Source organism: Ursus arctos, unplaced genomic scaffold (genome assembly GCF_023065955.2).
Source record: "Ursus arctos isolate Adak ecotype North America unplaced genomic scaffold, UrsArc2.0 scaffold_5, whole genome shotgun sequence".
NCBI classification, from domain to species: Eukaryota; Metazoa; Chordata; class Mammalia; order Carnivora; family Ursidae; genus Ursus; species Ursus arctos.
In genome coordinates this window covers 4,408,325-4,432,002 of record NW_026623067.1, presented here as the reverse complement: position 1 = coordinate 4,432,002, position 23,678 = coordinate 4,408,325, and the positions used below count along the sequence as shown (strand labels likewise).

The following is a 23,678-nucleotide window of genomic DNA, read 5'->3' as shown; positions in this document are numbered from 1 at the left end:
TTTTGTTTTGTTTTCTAGTTCATCGATTTCTTCTCTAATCTTTTTTATTTCTCTTCTCCTGCTGGATTTTGACTTTCTTTGCTGTTCTTTTTCGAGCTCCATTAGGTTGCGTTGTGTATTTCAGACTTTTTTTGTTTCTTGAGGAAAGCCTGTACTGCTTTATACTTTCCTCTTAGGACTTCTTTTGCTGCGGCCCAAAGCTTTTGGACTGTTGTGTTTTCCTTTTTGTTTGCTTCCAAGTATTTTTAATATTCTTCTTTAATTTCCTGGTTGACCCATTCATTCTTTAGTAGGATGTTCTTTGACCTCCATGTATTTGTTGTCCTTCCAAATGTTCCCTTGTGGCTGACTTCAAGTTTTTAAGCATTGTGGTCTGAAAAGATGCGTGATATGATCTCAATCTCTTTGTACTGGTTGAGACCTGATTTGTGACCCAGTATGTGATCTCTTCAGGAAAATGTTTGATGTGCACTTGAGAAGAATGTGTTCTTTGTTGCTTTAGGATGAAATGGTCTGAAAATATCTGTTGAGTCCATTGGGTCCAGGGTGTCATTCAAAGTCCTCGTTTCCTTTGTGATCTGGTTAGATGATATGTCCCTTCCTGTGAGTGGGGTGTTAAGGTCCCCTACTATTATTGTTATTATCAAAGCGTATCTATAATTTTGTTATTAATCAATTTGTAGATTTGGCTTCTCTCAAGTTAGGGGCATCAATATTTATAATTGTTAGATCTTCTGTTGCATATACACCTTTCTTATGATATAGTGTCCTTCTTTACCTCTTATTACACGCTTTAGTTTATAATCTGGTATGTCTGATAAAAGGATGGCTATTCCAGCTTTCTGTTGGTGTCTACTACAATGATAAATTGTTCTCCACCCATCACACCTTATGTCTTTTGATTGGAACATTTTGTCCAGTTACGTTTAGAGTAATCATTGAAACATATGATGTTAGTGCCACTGTATTTCTGGGAAAGTCACTGTTTCTGTAGATCTCTCTGTTCCGTTTTTGTCTCTCTCTCCACTCAGAGGATCCCCCTTAATATTTGTTGCAAGGCTGGTTTAGTGTTCACAAATTACTTTATTTTTTCTTTTTCCTGAAACCTCTATCTCTCCTTCTATTCTGAATGGCAGCCTTACTGGATACACTATTCATGGCTGCATATTTTTTTCGAATTTAGCACTTTGAATATAACATGCCAGTCCTTTCTGACCCACTAGGTCTCTTTGGCTAGGTCTATTGCCAGCCTCATGTGTTTACCCTTGGAGGTGAAGGACCTCTTGTCCTGAGCTACTTTCAGGATTTTTTCTTTATCTTTGAAATTTGTGAGTCACAGTATTGTATGTGAAGGCATTCACCTACTTTTATTGATTTTGAGGCAGGTTCTCTGTGCCTCCTGGACTTGAATGCCCATCTCCTTCTCCAAATTAGGGAAGTTCTCAGCTAGCTTCTGCCCCTTCCTACAGGTCCTCATCAGAAGTGACCCGTAGAATGCAGATATAATTCCACTTTATGGAATCAAAGAGTTCTCGAAGTCTCCCACCATGATCTAACAGTTTTCTTTCTCTCTTTTTTTTTTCAGCTTTCTTACTTTCCATCACTTTATCTTCCATATCACTGATTTTTTCTTCTGCCTCATTCATTAACTTTGTATGGCCTCCATCTACGACTGCATCTCAGTTATAGCATTTTTAATGGTGGCTTGAGTAGATTTTAGTTCTTTTATGTCTACAGTAAGGGATTCTCTAGTGCCTTCTATGCTATTTTCAAGCCAAGCTAGTATCTTTATAAACATTGTTTTCAATTCTAGTTCAGACATTTTATTTATATCCATAAATCCCTGGCAGTAAGTACTACCTCCTGTTCTTTCTTTTGGGATGAATTTCTCCATCTCCTCATTTTGTCCAGAAAAGAATATAAGAAAGACAAAAAACAGCAATAACAACAGTATGAAAAACAACAACAACAACAACAGAATAAGCAAACAACAAAACAAAAAACTAGATACTGGGTGTGTTTTGTGTTCATGTTAAAAGAAACTATATGTCAAAATAAGAAAGAAATATTTTATATATTTATATTATGTATTATTAGAAAATATATATTATTATAAAATATTTACATTATATTTATATATTATTATACTTGTTTTATTTAATATATAATACTATATTTTATTATATTATATAAAATATTATATTTATAACAAATATATTATATTTTTATATATTCATATATATTAATAAAAAAGAATTGAAAAATCAGAAAATAAGTGGAAAATAATAAAAAACCAAAGAAGAAAAATGCAAATAATGCTATATACTGTTCTCCACAACAGCTCAAAATTGGTAGACCTCTATGATCGGGAAACTTGGTATGATCACAAGTTTTTTGTGCTGGTCTTTTGAGGGGGGTGGACACTGAACTGATTTTCAGCTGGGCCTGACCTAGGGGAACAGTTCCTCAAAGGCACAGGGAGGCAGGGTTTGGTGTAAGCTTTCCAGCCTCCGGTAGGTGTCACTGTTTTACTCTCTGAATGATTTCAGAGCTGATGTGTGGGATGAATATGGCAGTGCCCCTCTCTAGCCCTGGAACTGAAAATTCATGCCCCCCACTCTTCAATGAGCCCTAACTGAAAAGTACTCAATCAGTATTCCCTCCCTGGTTTCTGGCAGAACTCTGTGTTCACCCTGCATGTGTCTGAGGTGTTCTGTTTTGTTTTGTTTTGTTTTGTTTGTTTGTTTTTCAAAACTCCAAATTTGACAAGCTCCTAAGGTGTGGACCCAGTCCCTTTTAGGGAAGGGAAGGGGGTCTCACCGTGGTTCTGCCTTTTGCTGACTCCCTGCCAAGTGAATACTCGACCCTGCAGAAGTTCACAGTTTATGGCAACACAGAACAGAAAAGAGGCCCCTAGGTCTCTGGTTCAGTCTGCTGCCTGGCTCCTGTGCCCAGGAACTCTGCTGCACCAAGGCACCACCTGTTCGTCCTTCTTGTGACCCCGTGGATCCTCAGAGCATGCTGTCACACCTGGGATTGCACCTTGTTTTGCCACCTGAGGACCTTTAAGTGAGGCATGTCCCCCATGTAGCAGACATCTACAAGTTCTGATTTTGTGCTCTGTGCTTATAATACTTTGCAGTAGCCTCCTTAAGCAGATTTCCTCCCCTCCACCATATCCTCAGCTGTATCACACTAGATTCAAGTGTCCCCACTTCCTACCTTCCAAACAATGGTTGAGTTTCTCCTTTGAGACTTGTAGCATTTGTTTTCTCAGAGCTCTGATTGATTTCTCAGGTGTTCAGAATGATTTGATAACCTTCTAGTTGTATTCAAGGGATGAGACAAACTCAGGGACCCCTATTCCTTCACCCTCTTAACTCTGCACATACATTTGAACCACTGGATTTCTGATTTCTATTAGAGGGAAAGACGTTTGGTCTGGCAACAAAGACTCCATATCCTCAAGGCAGAGATCCATTATAGGGACCCTGCAGACATGCACAGGTGACCCACAAGCCAAGGGGGTTCTGTCTCCTTGAACTCAGGCCATGCCACCTGCTCCAGTATGCTACCAGACCCCACAGACACTGAGGTACCTGACCTGGGAAGCCTGCCAGGAGCAAGTCTCAACCACTCCCTAGGGTTTGCTCAGCATCCCGAACACAACCAGGCACTCTCTGCTTGTGGGTGGGGTACAAGGTTCAGGAAAGGACAGGCCTAGATTTTCATGTCAAACTGGCTTCTAACTTACTTTTCCTATTGGTTTCAAATCTAATTGGTTTCTAGATGTAATCTGGCTAGATGTAAATGCAGCCACATGAAACCTCTGAGTATTTTAATTATACTAAAACCAAACTTTGAAGACAAAAGGGAAGCAGTGCCACCGACCCGTGGTGTAATAGGCTCCCTAAGTGACAGGTGTTTCCTTGCATTGAAATGTCAGCCATAGGCTTTCTTTCCTGTGCATTTGTTCAAATAGTGTTAATTTACAGTGTTATATTACTTTCAGGGGTACAATACAGTGATTCCACAATTCTTTACCTTACTCGGTGCTCCTCATGATAAGTGTGCTCTTCATCCCTTTATCTCTTTCTCCCATCCCCCACCCACCTGCCCTCTGGGAACCATCCATTTGTTCTCTAGTTAAGTCTGTTTCTTGGTTTCTCTCTCTTTTTTCCTTTGTTTGCTTGTTTTTTCTTAATATGCCGTATATGAGTGAAATCATAGGATATTTGTCTTTCTCCTACTTATTTGGATTAGGATTATACCCTCTAGCTCCATCCATGACATTGCAATTGGCAAGATTTCATTATTTTTGATGGCTGAGTAATATGCCATATCCCACCACTTTCATATTCATTCAACACTCGATGGATACAATAGGTGCTTCCATGATTTGGCTATCGTGGTTGATGCTGCTGCAAACATACGGGTGCATGTAACCATTTGTTTTTGTATTTTGGGGTAAATACCCAGTAGTGGGATTACTGGGTTGTATGGTAGTTCTATTATTAACGTTTTGATGATCCTCCTTACCATTTTCCAGAGTGGTTACACTGGTTTGCAATCCCAGCAGGATTGTAATAGGATTCCCCTTCTCTGTGTCCTTGCCAACATCTGTTGTTTCCTGTGTTTATTTTTGCCTTTCTGAGGATTGTGAGATGGTAACTCATTGTGGTTTTGATATGCATTGTCCTGATGATGAATGATGGTGAGCATCTTTTCATGTGTCTGTTGGACATCTGGATGGCTTCTTTGGAAAATGTTTGTTCATGTCTTCTGCCCAACTTTTGATGGAATTGATTATTTGGTTTATGGGTGTTGAGTTGTATAAACTCCTTAAATATTCTGGATATTAACAAAATAATTTAAAGATGGAGAGTGAATTAAGTAATTCTCAAAATAATTTGGAGCTATTTCTTTTTTCTTTTTTTTTTTTTGTTGTTGACTGACAGTGGTCACATAAACAACATGGAAATAACACAACCCTAAAGACATTGGTCATCCCACAAGGGGTTGATTAAAACCTGTCATCTTCTCTCTGTCACATCAGGTGCCTGGAGGGAGTGCTATATAATCCTGCTGACAATGACTAGAACTGCCTGAGGGTAAGTCAGCCCTGAACTGTGTGACCCTCCACTCTTGGCATCTACATTTCATCCATGGAGCAGAACAATAACCTCCCTCAGTTATGGGCTTGACAAAGATATTCTCACTCCCACTAACCATTAGAAGCACGCCCATTCCTTTGTCAGCATAGGCACTCATATTATCATGCCTCTCTTGTCGCACCTGACGGCCCACTCAGCAGCACACACGGTACCCTCTAACACTCATTCTGGGCATATTCCTAGACTAAAAGAACAGAGCACACAGTGTCAAAGCGTTTAGGCAACAGATATTCAAACCTGCTGTGACAGGAAAAGATACATGAATAAACAAGCGATTTTCTCTAAAGTGATACAGGTCTGCCTCCAATTTGAATCTGTGTCCCTGATTGAGACGATCTTGTGGGCAGAACCAGCATGCCAGCATCTAGATGCTCATCCTATCCCTTATATCTCACAGCTTAGCACATACTCAGCCAAAGTAGATGGCATTAAACTAACACTTATGGAATGAGTGAGCATACTCTTTCTTTGCTGACTTCATAATTCCCAGCTATGCAAACATACCAAGGATTGATTATCAGTCTAGAATAAACTTTGCTGGAGAGCCCAGTCTCCTTCTGCCTCCTTGATCAGACTCACAGTCACTCCAACAGTGCTTCTCAGGTCTCCTTTTTCACAGTAAGAGCTCCAGGACTTTCTAGCTATAAATCCTCCTTCACAATCAGAGTGATCTTCCTGCTTGGGTTTTCATCACCCCATGCCTCTGCGCACCAGCTGCCTGCTCCCACAGGGACTCAGCCCTGCCTGTATCTGCTGAAGATGCTCTTAACCACTTGTCAAGGACCATGCCAGGAACCAGTGGGTTATTGTCACTGAAGGTAAAAAGCTACAATCACAGGGCAAAAGCATTTTGAATGAAAAGAGAACCAATACCTTCTTCTGCACTTAACAGACATGTGTGAATTCAAGACAGAAGTTAAGTGGTGAAAAATGGTTAAACTGGTTTTATGAGGACTGCAGTTAATCGTGACTATGGTTAATTATATTGTACTGTATATATATGGATGTTGCTACAACAAAACATCTTAAAAGTTCTTTTCACAAGAATACATGTAACTGTGAGGAGAGATGTTAACCAGAATTGTGGTGATTATTTCACAATATATACATATATCACCCTTTTGTACACCAAAAAGTAATAGAATGTTACATGTCAATTGTATCTCAATTTTTAAAAATAAATAAACAGACAGGAATTGGCAAAATGTAAAGTCTTTGACACCAAAAATAATTGCTTTTACACATGCACTTGTAGGTGAACCAAGAAAAGTGGAAGTCAAAGGAAAGAACTCTGGTTGTGAATATCAGGGGAGACTTCACAGAGGAAGAATTCTACTGAATTAAGAACAAAAGTTCTCCAGTTTGAGAGGTTAGGTCCTGGTGGGAAAGCATGTACAGGTGCGTGTCTCAATGTGGACACTGCAAATAATCTTCCTTCACTTTAAATGAATCATAATCATTCTGTGAGAGGCATAAAAGCCTCTTCTCCTTCCTAACCTCCTCAATTTCTTCTTCTTTCTCCTAATCAATCTCTGTAATATCCACTCCTCAAGACTCAGCCCAAGACCCAACTCTCTGTGTGTCCTCTTCTGGTCACTCCACACCCCCCGACCACTGTCTGCTTCACATGGTTGGCCTTTTAATGTAGATTGCTGTAGTCTCCAAACCCATTTATTAGTTCCTTGTCATATCATTTTGTTCAGTTTCCTTTGTGGGTTTTATCTCCCTAATGCACTGAAACCTCATGTATTTAGTGGTTTGTCTAGGAAGGTGTGAACATATACAGTAGGTCATTTATTATACAAAAGACAAATTTTAACAAAAGTAAAGATGAATTACAAGTGTAATCTAAGCTACAAATCACACAGGTATTGCAATGAAATACTTAGGTGGTAGGGCTCAACTCAGATTCTTTCCATGAACTACAAAATACACTTATTTCTCCTGACAGTGGAAATTAAGTCGGTTCCTCAACTTTCTTTCATTGTGTCTTCACCATATCGTCTTCCCACCAACACCCTTTCTTAGAGAACAGATTGAGAGCTCACTGCCAAAGTAGAGCAATATTGTCCAGCAACATGCTAACATCTCCACAGTCGACGGAGACTTGCATTACAAGCTCCCCAATGTACCTCAAATCTGAGAGAAAACTCAATAGCAGGGTATTTTTAAATGTTTTTATTTAAAATCTATTTAATTAACATATGCTGTAATATTAATTTCAGGGGTAGATTTAGTGATTCATCAGGTTTTTTTTTTACTCCTAGTCCCTGTTACAACACTTGCCCTCCTCAATGCCCATCACCCAATTACCCTGTCCCCCTCACCCACCTCCCATCTAGCAATCTTCAGTTTGTTTCCCACAATTAAAAGTGTCTTATGGTTTGCCTCCCTCTCTGTATCCCTCTTCTTTTCTTTTCCTTCCTTTCCCCTATGTTCATCTGTTTTATTTCTTAAATTCCATGTGTGAGTGAAATCATATGGTATTTGTCTTTCTCTGAGACTTATTTCACTTAACATAATACCATCTAGTTCCATCCAAGTGGTTGCAAATGGCAAGATGCCATTCCTTTTGATGGCTGAGTAATAGTCCATTGTACATATGCAAATGGCCAACTGACAGATGAAAAAATGCTCAACAACACTCAGTATCAGGGAAATAGAATTGAAAACCATAATGAGATACCACCTCGCACCAGTCAGAATGGTTAAGATTTACACCTCAGGAAACAACAGATGTTGGCAAGGATGTGGAGAAAGAGGAACTCTCTTACACTATTGGTAAGAATGCAAGCTGGTACAGCCACTCAGGAAAATTGTATGGAGGTTCCATAAGAAGTAAAAAGAGAGAGCTACACAAGGATTCATCAATTACACTACTATGCGTTTACCCCAAAGGTACAAATTTAGTGATCCAAAGGGACACCTGCACCCCAATGTTTATAGAAGCAATGTCCACAATGGCCAAACTGTGGAAGGGGCCGAGATGTCCTTCAATAGATGAATGGATAAAGAAGAATATATATATAGAATATATAGAGAGAGAGAGAGAGGAAAGAGAATTACTCAGCAATTAAAAAGGATGAATACCATTTGCACCAACATGGATGGAACTAGAGGGTATTATGTTGAGCAAGGAAGTCCATCAGAGAAAGACTATTATCATATGGTTTCACTCATATGTGGAATATAAGGAACACTGCAGAGAACTATAAGGGAAGGATGGAGAACTGAATGGGAAGTTATCAGAGAGGGAAGAAAACCATGAGAGACAGTTAACAATAAGATATAAACTGAGAGTTCCTGGAGGGGAGGTAGTTGCGGGGATGGGGTAACTGGGTGATGGGCATTAAGGAGGGCACATGATGTGATGAGCACTGGGTGTTATTTACAATTGATAAATTACTGAACCTTACATCTGAAAATAATGGCATAGTGTATGTTGGCTAATTGAATTTAAGTAATAAGAGAAAAGAAAATGAGGGGAGGTCAGTACATTTATCATGCAGATTGATGTCTAAAGAAAGCATAAGTAGCAATACATATATCAGAAAAAATATACTTTAAAAATGAAAACTTAAAGAAATAGAGTTTTTAAAAAATATTTTATTTATTAATTGACAGAGAGAAAGACAGCCAGTGAGAGAGGGAACAGAAGCAGGGGAGTGGGAGAGAAAGAAGCAGACTCCCAGCAGAGCAGGGAGCCTGATCCGGGCTCAATCCCAGGACCCTGGTATCACGCCCTGAGCCAAAGGCAGCTGGATAATGACTGAGCCACCAAGGCATCCCATAAATAGAGTTTAATACAGAATATAATGAGATACAAAAAGATAGAATCTAGTATCACACTATTCGTTAACTAACTGGAATTTAAATACAAACTTAAAATAATACATTATATAATAACAAAGGAGACAATCCATAAAGAAGATAGGACAAATATAAGTATTTATACACCCAACATGGGAGCACCCAAATATGTGAGAGTGCTAATAACCAACATAAGAAAACTAACTGACCTTACACTTGAGGGAACTAGAAAAAGAACAACCTAAAAACAAAACCAGTGGGAGGAAATAATAAAGATTAGACCAAGAATAAATGATATAGAAGATAAAAAGGAAAAACAAAACAAAACAAAAAAAAACTGCAGATGAATTCAATTAAACCAGGAGCCGGTTCTTTGAAAAGACTGGCAAAATTAGTAAAATGCTAGCCAGATTCACCAAGGACGATGACAACAACAAAAACAACAAAAATAACAACAACAGCAAAGAGAGAGAAAGACAGAGGGAGAGAGAAAACTCAAAGAAAAAAAAATCATTGCAAATGATAATGGAGAAGTAAAAAATATCACCAAACAAATAAAAAGAATTGTAAGAGAATATCATGAAAAATTATATGCCAAATATTGGACAACATAGAAAAAATGGATAAATCTGTAGGAACATATCAAAACTAACAAAATTTAAGCAGGAAGAAATTTAAAAAATGAGCAGACCAATTAATAGTAATTAATTGAATGAGTAATCAAAACAAAACAAACAACAACAACAACAAACAAAACAACAAGCAAACCAAAAAACCTCACAAGACTCTGGACAAACAAAAGTCCTGGACCAGATGGCTTCATGGGCAAATTCTACCAAACGTTTAATAAAGAATTAATGCACATTCTTTCCAAACTACTCCAAAACAAAGAGGAGAAAAGAAAACTACCAAATTGATTCTATGGGTCCAACATTACCTCAATATGGGAGGTATTGGATAGACAACACAAAAAAGAGAAACACGGGCAATAACTATAATGAACATAAATGCAAAAATATTCAACAAAATACTAGCAATATGATTAAAAAAGATTAAAATATCTTCACCATGATCATATGGGATTTATTCCCAGGAAGCAAAGGTGGTGGAATTTTTGCAAATCATTCTACATGATACATCACTTCAAGAAGATAAAGGATAAAAACAATATAATCATTTCAATACATGAAGAAAAGCCATTTGCCAAAATTATTCCATTTATAATAAAACCTCATTAAAGTAGGTTTGTAGGAAACATATCTCAACATAGTAAAGGACTTACATGAAAAAGGCACATTGAACAACACACACACAAAACAACAACAACAACAACAACAACAACAACAACAACAACAACAAAATGAGAACATTCCCCAGGGTCAGGAACAAGACAAAGATGTGCAATTTCACCACCTCTATTTAAGATAGTATTGGAAATCCTAGTTATGGAAATTAGACCGCCTCCAAAACAAAACAAAACAAAACAAAACAAATTCATAAGGAAGAATTAGAATTTTCACTATTTTCAAATGACATAATACTATATATATAGAAAACCCTAAAGACTGCACCAAAAAGCTTGTTAGGACTGATGCATGAATTAAGTAAAATCACAGGATACAAAGTCAATGTAAATAAATCTGTTGCAGTCTTATACACTAATAATGAAGGATGAGAAAGTGAAATTAAGACAACAATCTTATTTTTAAGTAGATTGTGTGTTTTTTGGGGATTGAATTGGTAAGTTCTTTATATACTGTGGGTACTAACCCATTATCAAATATATCAGTTGCAAATTATCTATTCCCATTATGAAGGCTGCCTTTTAGTTTTGTTGGTTGTTTCCATTGCTGTGCAGAAGCTTTTCAATTTGATGAAGTAACAGTGTATTTTTTTACAACTGTTCCAAAGCAACAAAATATCTAGAAATAAACATAACAGAAGTGAAAGACATGTAATCTGAAAACTATAAAACACTGATGAAAGAAATGGAAGAAAACACAAAGAAATGGAAAGATATTCCATGTTCATTGGTTGGAAAAACACAGTCTTAAATTTTTACACTACCCAAAGCAACCTACAGATTTAATGCAATCCCTGTCAAAATACCAACACCTTTTTTCACAGAACTAGAACAAACACTCTCAAAATTTTTATGGAACACAGCAACAACAACAACAAACCTGAATAGCCAAAGCAATCAAAAAGAAAAGAAAAGCTGGAAGCATCACAATTTCAGATTTCAACTTATATTACAAAGTTGTATTGATCAGAAGAGTATGGTACTGGGAGGAGTTAAGATGGCGGAGGAGTAGGAGACCCCTTTTTCAGCCGGTCCCCTGAGTCGAGCTGGATAGGTACCAGACCAGCCTAAATAACCACGGAATCAGCCTGAGACGCAGGATGATGCATCTGGATCTCTACAAATGAACATCTCCAGCGCTGAGTATTGAGATAAGTAAATAAATAAAATCTTTAAAGAAGAAGCCCACATCTCTAAGATCCCTATAAAACAAGGGGCACGGCCTGGGACCCAGTCAATAATTTTGGGCTCTGGAAACCCCGCAACCTCTCTTCATCAGAATGACAAGAAGGAGAAGCCCCCCCCAGCAAAGAAAAGACAGTGAGTCAGTGGCCTCTGCCACAGAAGTAACGGATATGGATGTAACCAAATTATCAGAAATGGAATTCAGAGTAACAATGGTCAAGATAATGAGTAGACTTGAAAAAAGTATTCAGGAAAATATTACTGAGAATATACAATCCCTAAGGGCGGAAATGAGAGCGAATTTGACAGAAATTAAAAATTCTATGAGCCAAATGCAGGCAAAACTAGAGGCTCTGACGGCCAGGGTCATGGAAGCGGAGGAAAGGGTTAGTGAATTGGAGGATGGGTTAATAGAGGAAAAAATAAAAATAGAAGATGGTCTTAAGAAAATCCACGCCCACGAATGTTGGCTACGGGAGATTACTGACTCAACGAAACGATCCAATGTTAGAATCATCGGCATCCCCGAGGGGGTGGAGAAAAACAGAGGTCTAGAAGAGATATTTGAACAAATTGTAGCTGAAAACTTCCCTAATCTAGCAAGGGAAACAAAAATTCGTGTCCAAGAGGCAGAGAGGACCCCTCCCAAGCTCAACCATGCCAGACCTACACCACGTCACGTCATAGTGCAATTCGCAAATATGAGATCCAAGGAAACAGTATTGAAAGCGGCCAGGGCAAAGAAATTTCTCACGTACCAAGGCAAAGGCATCAGAATTACATCAGACGTGTCTACACAGACCTGGAATGAGAGAAAGGGTTGGGGGAGCATTTTTAAAGCTCTTTCAGAGAAAAACATGCAGCCAAGGATCCTTTATCCAACAAGGCTGTCATTCAGAATTGATGGAGAAATAAAGACATTTCAGAATCGACAGTCACTAGCCAATTTCGTAACCACGAAACCAGCCCTACAGGAGGTATTACGGGGGGTTCTATAAAAGTAAAAAGGCCCCAAGAGTGATACAAAACAGAAAGTCACAGCCAATACAAACAAAGACTTTACTGACAACATGGCAGAATTAAAAGCATATCTCTCAGTACTCAGCCTGAACATTAATGGTTTAAATTCTTGCTTTAAACGCCACAGGGTTGCAGATTGGATAAAAAGAAATGACCCATCCATTTGCTGTCTACAAGAGACTCATTTCGAACCCAAAGATGCATTCAGACTGAGAGTAAGGGGATGGAGTACCATCTTTCACGCAAATGGACCTCAAAAGAAAGCTGGGGTAGCAATTCTCATATCAGATAAATTGGATTTTAAACTACAGACTATAGATAGAGATGCAGAAGGGCACTATATTATTCTTAAAGGAAGTATTCAACAAGTGGATATGACAATTATAAATATATATGCCCCCAACAGGGGAGCAGCAAGATACACAAGCCAACTCTTAACCAGAATAAAGAGACATATAGATAAAAATACATTAATAGTAGTGGACCTCAACACTCCACTCTCAGAAATAGACAGAACACCCTGGCAAAAACTAAGCAAAGAATCAAAGGCTTTGAATGCCATACTCGACGAGTTGGACCTCTTAGATATATATAGAACACTACACCCCAGAACCAAAGAATACTCATTCTATTCTAATGCCCATGGAACATTTTCAAGAATAGGCCATGTTCTGGGACACAAAACAGGTCTCAGCCGATACCAAAAGATTGAAATTATCCCCTGCATATTCTCAGACCACAACGCTCTGAAATTGGAACTCAACCACAAGGAAAAATTTGGAAGAAACTCAAATACTTGGAGACTAAGAACCATCCTGCTCAGGAATGACTCGATAAACCAGGAAATCAAAAATCAAATTAAACAATTTATGGAGACCAATGAGAATGAAAATACAACAGTCCAAAACCTATGGGATACTGCAAAGGCAGTCCTAAGGGGGAAATACATAGCCATCCAAGCCTCACTCAAAAGAATAGAAAAATCTAAAATGCAGTTTTTATATTCTCACCTCAAGAAGCTGGAACAGCAACAGAGGGACAGGCCTAATCCACGCACAAGGAAGCAGTTGACCAAAATTAAAGCTGAAATCAATCAAGCAGAAACCAGAAGTGCAGTAGAGCAGATCAACAGGACTAGAAGCTGGTTCTTGGAGAGAATCAATAAAATTGACAGACCACTGGCAAGACTTATCCAAAAGAAAAGAGAAAGGACCCAGATTATTAAAATTATGAATGAAAAAGGAGAGGTCACGACAAACACCATTGAAATTGGAAGGATTATTAGAAATTTTTATCAACAGCTATATGCCAATAAACTAAGCAATCTGGAAGAGATGGAATCCTTCCTGGAAACCTATAAACTACCAAGATTGAAAAAGGAAGAAATTGATTTCTTAAACAGGCCAATTAATTATGAAGAAATTGAGTCAGTGATAAACAACCTTCCAAATAACAAAACTCCAGGCCCGGACGGTTTTCCTGGGGAATTCTACCAAACATTCAAAGAAGAAATAATACCTATTCTCCTAAAGCTATTTCAAAAAATAGAAACAGAAGGAAAGCTACCAAACTCATTCTATGAGGCCAATATTACCTTGATCCCCAAACCAGGCAAAGACCCCCTCAAAAAGGAGAATTACAGACCGATTTCCCTAATGAATATGGACGCCAAAATCCTCAACAAGATACTTGCTAATACAATCCAACAGTTCATTAAAAGGATTATCCACCACGATCAAGTGGGATTCATACCTGGGATGCAAGCGTGGTTCAATATTCGCAAATCAATCAGCGTGATACATCATATCAACAAGACAAGACTCAAGAACCATATGATCCTCTCAATCGATGCCGAAAAAGCATTTGACAAAATACAGCATCCTTTCCTGATTAAAACCCTTCAGAGTGTAGGAATAGAAGGTACATTTCTCAATCTCATAAAAGCCATCTATGAAAAGCCTACTGCAAATATTATTCTCAATGGGGAAAAGCTGGAAGCCTTTCCCTTAAGATCAGGAACACGACAAGGATGCCCACTCTCGCCACTATTATTCAACATAGTACTAGAAGTCCTTGCAACAGCAATCAGACAACAAAAAGGGATCAAAGGTATTCAAATCGGCAAAGAAGAAGTCAAAATGTCTCTCTTCGCAGATGACATGATACTCTATATGGAAAACCCAAAAGAAGCCACTCACAAACTATTAGAAGTTATAGAGCAATTCAGTAACGTGGCGGGATACAAAATCAATGCTCAGAAATCAGTTGCATTTCTGTACACGAATAACGAGAACGAAGAAAGAGAAATCAGGGAATCCATCCCATTTACAATAGCACCAAAAACCATACGTTACCTTGGAATTAACTTAACCAGAGACGTAAAGGACCTTTATTCTAGAAACTATAAATCACTCTTAAAAGACATTGAGGAAGACATAAAAAGATGGAAAGATATTCCATGCTCATGGATCGGAAGAATTAACATAGTTAAAATGTCCATGCTACCCAGAGCAATCTACACTTTCAATGCTATCCCGATCAAAATACCGAGAACGTTTTTCAAAGAACTGGAACAAATAGTCCTTAAATTTGTATGGAACCAGAAAAGACCCCAAATCTCCAAGGAACTGTTGAAAAGGAAAAACAAAGCTGGGGGCATCACAATGCCGGATTTCGAGCTGTACTACAAAGCTGTGATCACAAAGACAGCATGGTACTGGCACAAAAACAGACACATAGACCAATGGAACAGAATAGAGAGCCCAGAAATGGACCCTCAGCTCTTTGGGCAACTAATATTTGATAAAGCAGGAAAAAGCATCCGGTGGGAAAAAGACAGTCTCTTCAATAAATGGTGCTGGGAAAATTGGACAGCTAGATGCAAAACAATGAAACTTGACCACTATCTCACACCATACACAAAAATAAACTCCAAATGGATGAAAGACCTCAATGTGAGACAGGAATCCATCAAAATTCTAGAGGAGAACATAGGCAGCAACCTCTACGACATCGGCCAAAGCAACCTTTTTCATGACACATCCCCAAAGGCAAGAGAAACAAAAGATAAAATGAATTTATGGGACTTCATCAAGATTAAAAGTTTCTGCACATCCAAGGAAACAGTCAGAAAAACTAAGAGGCAGCCCACGGAATGGGAGAATATATTTGCAAATGACACTACAGATAAAGGACTGGTATCCAAGATCTACAAAGAACTTCTCAAACTCAATACACGAGAAACAAATAAACAAATAAAAAAATGGGCAGAAGATATGAACAGACACTTTTCCAATGAAGACATACAAATGGCTAACAGACACATGAAAAAATGTTCAAAATCATTAGCCATCAAGGAAATTCAAATCAAAACCACACTGAGATACCACCTTACCCCAGTTAGAATGGCAAAAATAGACAGGGCAAGAAATAACAATTGTTGGAGAGGATGTGGAGAAAGGGGATCCCTCCTACATTGTTGGTGGGAATGCAAGTTGGTAGAGCCACTCTGGAAAACCGTGTGGAGGTCCCTTAAAAAGTTAAAAATTGAGCTACCCTATGATCCAGCCATTGCACTACTGGGTGTTTACCCCAAAGATACAGACGTAGTGAAGAGAAGGGCCATATGCACCCCAATGTTCATAGCAGCAATGTCCACAATAGCTAAATCGTGGAAGGAGCCGATATGCCCTGCAACAGATGACTGGATTAAGAAGTTGTGGTCCATATATACAATGGAATATTACTCAGCAATCAGAAAGAATGAGTTCTCAACATTTGCTACAACATGGACGGCACTGGAGGAGATAATGCTTAGTGAAATAAGTCAAGCAGAGAAAGACAACTATCATATGATTTCTCTCATCTATGGAACATAAGAACTAGAATGATCAGTAGGGGAAGAAAGGGATAAAGAAAGGGGGGGTAATCAGAAGGGGGAATGAAACATGAGAGACTATGGACTATGAGAAAAAAACTGAGGGCTACAGAGGGGAGGGGGGGTGGGGGAATGGGATAGACCGGTGATGGGTAGTAAGGAGGGCACATATTGCATGGTGCACTGGGTGTTATACACAACTAATGAATCATCGAGCCTTACATCGGAAACCGGGGATGTACTGTATGGTGACTAACATAATATAATAAAAAATCATTATTAATTAAAAAAAAAAAGAAGAGTATGGTACTGGAACAAACAAGCACACAAACAAAAAGACATGTAGATCATTGGAACAGAAGAGAAAATCCAGAAATAAACCCACAGTTATATGGTCATAATAGATAAGGGGGAAAAGAATACACAATGAGAAAAAGCCAGTCTCTTCAACAAATGGTTTTGGGAAAACTAGACAGCTATATGCAAAGGAATGAAACTGGACCACTTCCTTATGCCATACACAAAAATAAGTTCAAATGGATTAAACACCTAAATGTGTTACCTGAAGTCATGCAAGAAAAAAAAAAAATAGAAGAGAACCCTGGAAGTAATGTTTCTGACATTGACTATAGCAACATTTTTCTAGATAAGTCTCTTGAGGCAAGGGAAACAAAAGTAAACATAAACTACTGGGACCACATGAAAGTAAAAATCTTCTGCAAAGAAGAGGAAACAATCAACAAAAGTAAAAGTCAAACTACTGATTGGGAGAAGGTATTTGCAAATGACATATCTGATAAAAGGTTAGTGCAAAATATATAAAGAACCAATGCAACTCAACACCAAACAAACAAAGGAACAATTTAAAAATAAGTGGAAGACATGAACAGACCTTTTTCCAAAGAAGATATCCAGATGGTCAAGAGACACATGAAGAGATGCTCAATTTCACTCATTATGAGGGAAATGCAAATCAAAACTACAATGACATATCACCTCACACCTATTAAAATGTCAACAACAACAACAACAACAACAAACCCCCCCCCCCCACACACACACAAATGGAAGAAACAATAAGTATTAGTGAGGATTTGGAGAGAAAGAACCCTCAAGCTCTGTTGGTGGGAATGCAAACTGGTGCATTGGTAAATGTACACATCAAGCAAATATAATGAACTTCAGCATATCTCTTTCTTTAATGGAAAATAATTTTAAAATTTGGATACTTTTCTATGGATCCTATGGGAAAATAATGATAAATTTATGTGTAAGGGATGCAAAGTTTTCTTTTATCACACTCATTTATTTACTTTTACAATTTGTTATTACTATGGTAAAAATCTGAAGTTGTTAAAGAATATTTGGCTATATGATTAAATAAGATCACATATTACTGAGAAACAATACCAGCTATTTAATCCAAGTGACAATAAAACAATATCATGGTTTAAAAGTAACAGAACATGGTTGAAAATATCTAAGGAATTGTATTCTTTTCAAATAATTAAATATTAAAATAAATCAATATAAAGACAAAAAAGTTACTTTGATAAAACATCAATCACAAGGCAGATTTATATACAAAGTAAGGGGAAAAAATCTAGGTTTTTTTTTTTTAATGTGAGCATTGTAGGCCCCAGAGAATAAGCCAAAGAAGGTCATCCCAAATTTGGCTACTTCTCCTATAATTGTAACATATTTCATAGCTTTTTAAAACAAATTTTACAAAATTTCACTCTGACACAAATGGAGGTAAAAACAGGTAGACCTGCAGACACTCATGTTTTATAGTTCCAGACCTCTGTCTAGTTTCTCTCTGCATATACGCTTTACCCAGTTGACCACTACTTATCTTTAGGAACTGTGCTGGGTTGCATCTCCCTCCAGGATACTGTATCTGTTTTAGGTGTCTCTCCTGAGTATTGCTTACAGATGTAGGCACACCTCTAGAATGCACCTCTCTACTATATTATTTTTGTTCACTTTTTGCTCTGATTCAGCATTAGACAGTCTGATCCTTTGGGAAAGTATTGTGTAAATTTTATCATGGTAGCTCACATAGTCTTTATGGTACCTTACCTGTTGAAGTGCCTCATTTTTGTTTTAATTTCCAGGAAATAAAATAGATAAAATGAATTATTCAATGGCCAAAATTATAAACACCATGAAAAACAGGAGCATTTTTTTTTTCAGAAAGTTATACCACAAAGGGAGAGATTCTTTGTCATAGAAGATCTCTGAATGAGAAACATGACACCTATCGGTAAGCTGGGTATAATGCTGTTATCCAACCTTGGAATCACTCAATTCAGCACTTGAGCATTTATTTCCTTAGGTGTATGTGAGTACATTACCTTTCTTGTCTCAAGTCTTGCAGTTAAGAATGAGGTAACTGATGAGAAAGTCTACTGTGATCAGTAAGGCACTAGAGCACTGACCTTAGTGTTAAATGGAATGTGACTCTTGGCCACAGGTTTTGTGCAGCAATCTCATAAGAGTCCATTTCATGTCCTTGTTCCTCAGGCTGTAGATTACAGGGTTGAGTATTGTAGGTACCACAGTGTAGATCACAGAAAGCAGCCTGTCAATAACTGCAGGTGGATTTGAAGATAGTTTGAGATAAACAAAACAAGCAGTTATAATGAAAAGAGTAAAAACAATGAGATGGGGAAAGCATATGGAGAAAGCTTTCGACTGGCCTTTTGTGGCTGAAATCTTCAGCACAGTGGAGAAAATATAAGCATAAGATGTAACAATGGAGATGAAACACGACATGCATAAGCACATGCCTATTCCAATACTTATGTAAACTACCAGGAGTGTTTCAGAACAGGAAATCCTTAGCAATGAGGGAAAATCACAGAAAAACTGTGGTATCACATTGGAGCCACAGAACGGCATAAAAAATGTGCCAGCAGTGTACAGAGCTCCAAAGAGTCCCCCAACGGCCCAGGAAACACCTGCCATCAGTACACAGGCACCACCATTCATGATGACCTCATAGGGCAGGGGACAACACATGGCTACATATTGGTCATAGGACATGGCAGTGAGGACAAATACCTCACCCGCTGGGACGGAAGTCATTAAAAGTAGCTGGAAGGCACATCTTAAAGGGGAAATGGAATTGCTGTCAGTTAGGTTGTTGACAATGAAATTGGGGATTGGGACAGACACAAGGAAGACATCCAGGAAAGACAAGTTTTTCAGGAAAAAGTACATTGGTGTTTGTAGCTGCAGGTCTAGGGTAGTGAGAGTAATGATGAAAAGGTCACTCATTAGGATAGCCAGATAAATCACCAGGAAGAGCATCCCATATACAATCTGAAGTTCTTGGATGTCAGAAAACCCCACAAGGAGAAATCCTGCCACCAAGGTGACATTGGTCATGCTCTAGTCTCTTCACTGCCTGTCAGCACAAGGAGATATACCAAATTAATAATAATAATAATAATAATAATAACAATAATAATAAATTTACACATCTAAGAACACTGTTGATATATATACTTATTTTGGGTTTTTAAAAGTATTTTTGTATTTGTTCCATGTACTTTATTTTTTTATTTAAATTCAATTAGTCAAATTATTTAAATGGAAAAGGGCCCTGTATCTACTGTAATACTTCTTCAGTAGTTCAATCTTTTTTTAAGGTAAAGCGATTCTATAAGTAGTATGTGAATTCAATTAATCCCAATATTAATTACATAAGATCCTGTAACTTCAACTTTAACTTTCTATCAGATGTGTATTATTTGAAGAAATATGGACATTTTCCAACACGTTAGGTATTTAAATCAAATTATTATTGTGTCATGCATAATGATAAATCCTTTCGATTTCTGTAAAACAATGCAGATTATGTCTTCATATGTGTTAGCATTACTAATAATCTAACAAACAAATTATCAATTCTCATTTGTTGGTGACAATTATGATTTCACATTTACAATGTATTAACTATACCAGCAAAACCAACTAACTTTTTCTAACTTATGGACATAAACAAAGGAATGAATCATTTGTCATTTGTCCAATGTTTGTGTTATCTTGAGGTCATGCAATTCACATGTGCTGAATGTTTCAGTCATGTATTAGGGAAATAAATTATTTAGCAAAACTTCATTTCCATTGAATACACATATGTCTAGAAAACCATGTTACTGTGTTATTGTGGGGCCTTTCTAGTGGTTGCATTTTTAATATTTTTCTCTAAAGTTTTATTTAAATTCCAGTTACTTAACATATAGTGTAATATTAGTTCCAAGTGTGCAAGATAGTGATTCAACACTTCCATACAACATCGGGTGCTCATCACAACAAATGCACTCTTTAATCCCCATCGCCTAATGAGATATCATCTCACCCGAGTCAGAATGACTAAAGTCACCTATACAAGAACCAACAGGTTTTGTGAGGATGCAGAGAAAGGGGAATCCTCTTGCACTGTTGCTGGGAATGCAAACTGGTGCAGCCACTTTGGAAAACAGTATAGCGGTTCCTCAGAAATTTTAAAATAGAAGTACCTTATGATCCAGAAATATTACTGCTAGGTATTTACCCAAAGAATACAAAAATACTAATCCAAAGAGATGAATGCTATTCAATGTTTAGAGCAGCATTATCTACAATAACTAAATCATGGAAACAGACCAAGTGTCCATTGACTGATGAATGGATAAAGATGTGATACATACACACATATACATTTATATCCATACATATTATTTACATTAGGGAAGACACCAAAACATAATATATATGTTATGTATAATATATACATATATGCATATATAATGTGAATATATAATATATATTATATTAATATATATAATCTCTCTCATGTGCTCTCTTTCTCTCTCCAAATCATGTAATGTGAGATCCACGTCAAAAAGAATGAAACCTTGCCATATGCAAAGATGTGGATGGAGCTAATGAAAATTATGTGGAGCAAAATAAGTCAGTCAGAGAGACAAAATCCATATGATTTCATTCATATGTGGAATTAAAAAAAAAAGAACAAATGGGCAAAGAGAAATAAAAAAGAGTCATTTTTTAAATAAAATTTACTTTAGAAGTCACCATAAAAATGTCTTCTCCATTCTTACTGTCTAAATAGGTTTTCTTCTTCATATGATGTTATTTATAATTTATGTTGTAATTCTGTCAGATATCTTCTCTCAAAGTTCAAAATATTTCCCTAGGTTATTAGTTACTCTTGTTTAATTATTTATTATTTATTGAAAAAATCAAGAAGTGTTTCATTAATGACACCAAAGTTGATGGCAGAGATTAAAAAAAAAAAAAGATTGTTTTCCAGGAGCTTTCTGTCAATGTGAGGAGGCAGACAAGGAGGTATAAATAAACCTTAAATGAGGGAAAGAGTCATATACTGTTGAGTATCATTAAAAATTTTTGAAGAGTATTATTTTAGAAATTAATACGTGGAAGGATGAATATTAAATGCAACCAGGAATGTCATTTGCCCTTTATTTGATCATTCTGTAGTCAGTCTCCACAACAAATTATTTTTAAGGTGTGTGACTAATAACTTTGAATTCTCAAAAGAAGAAACTCTTAAATGTTTTCTGAAAAGCCTTATTGAGTATCTCTTAAGAACTTTTGTATTGTAATCACTGGTATTCACTATAGACAGAATTGTTCAATTCCCAGAAAACTTGGGTAATACCTCATAGAGGATGTCATTCAGAGTCCTACTAGAATAATAATAAAGTACTTAAATATTTCCTTAATTCCCTTAGGAATAAACTACAAGCTTCTGGTTATCACTTTATAATTGCTACTAATAACTTGAGCACTTGGCTGAACATGAAGAGTTCTGTCAAATATTGTTAATTACAGACTCAATGTTTATCTGATTGTAGTGCAAGGATGTTCATTTAGTCAATTGACTTGGGGAATCAGATGTGCAGTATGCTTTGATAATCCTTGCTATAAGCTGCCAACTAAAAGAGCAAAATAAACTTTTGGTCATCAGTTAAGAACCATCATTGTAGAGTTATAAACCAAATCATTTTTAAAGATGTAGTTATAGATCACAGGAGGAGTTAAGATGGCAGGGGAGTAGGGGACCCCTTTTTCAGCCGGTCCCCTGAGTCGAGCTGGATAGGTACCAGTCCAGCTAAAACAACCACAGAAGCAGCCTGAGACACAGGAAGATACATCTGGATCTCTACAAATGAACATCTTCAGCGCTGAGTATTGATGTACAAAGTGGGGAGCCGTGAAACCGCGCACAGATATCGGAAGATAAACGGAAGGGGGAGGGAGCAGCCACGCTCGGGTGCCGGGAAGCGGTGGCCACCTGCACGGGGGAGTGGGCGGACTTGGAGATGGCACCCACGAGAGAACAAACTGAGACCGGTGAGCCAGGAGCGCGGCACCAGGCATCTCGCGGAACACCATAATCCCGGTGTGCTCACTGGATCCAGACTGAGACTGGGAGCTCCCAGAGCACGCGCAGGGCGGCTGACGGGCTGGCGGGCCACCTGCACGGGGGAGCGGGCGGACTCGCCCACGGCACCCGTGAAACAGCAGACCGAGAACCTGAGCCGGGAGCGCGCGCCACCAGGCTTCTCACTGAACCCTGGAATCCCTGGAATCCCGGTGTGCTCACCGGAAATGGACTGAGACCCGGAGATCCGGGAGCGCACGGGGGCGGCTGGCGGTGTTAGAAACACAAATGACAGAGAAGCGCCGGCCCTGGAAGTGAGGGCTGGGATGCCGGGTGTGGGGCGCACATCCCGGGACATGCAGGGTTGAGCAGCACCAACAGTAACGGAGTTAAAGTGGCCAGAACATCAGTGGAGAATGGGCCGCAATCCCTCTGTTCTGAGACAGAGGCTGAAATTCGGCTGTTGCTGCTCTGACTCTCAGGAGAGGCACAGCAGACCGCCAGGGAAAGCTGCCAGAGAACAAAAGACTGGAAGTACCGGCTCACAGTATACCCATCCCCATCCCCCTTGCAGGGGATACAGAGAGTCTACCCAAACAGGGTTGCCTGAGTATCGGGGCAGCAGGCCCCTCCCCCAGAACACAGAAGGCAGGCTGAAAAATCAAGAAGCCCACAACCCGGGGCGCCTGGGTGGCACAGTCATTGAGCGCCTGTCTTCAGCTTAGGGCATGATCCCGGCTTTCCGGAAAGGAGTCCCTCATCAGGCTCCTCCACTGGGAGCCAGCTTCTTCCTCTCCCACTCCCCTGCTTGTGTTCCCTCTTTCGCTGGTTGGCTCTCTGCCACATATAAATAAATAAAATCTTTAAAGAAGAAGCCCACATCCCCAAGAT

General features: G+C 38.3%; 1 protein-coding gene across 1 annotated transcript; it reads right to left on the bottom strand.

Annotated features, from left to right (window-relative positions):
• Window positions 1–18,817: 18,817 nt before the first annotated feature.
• LOC113249662 (olfactory receptor 14A2-like) lies at window positions 18,818–19,762 on the bottom strand. The gene has a single exon (XM_026491125.3). It carries the CDS (start codon window positions 19,760–19,762, stop codon window positions 18,818–18,820), a length of 945 nt encoding a protein of 314 aa, XP_026346910.3.
• Window positions 19,763–23,678: the final 3,916 nt, after the last annotated feature.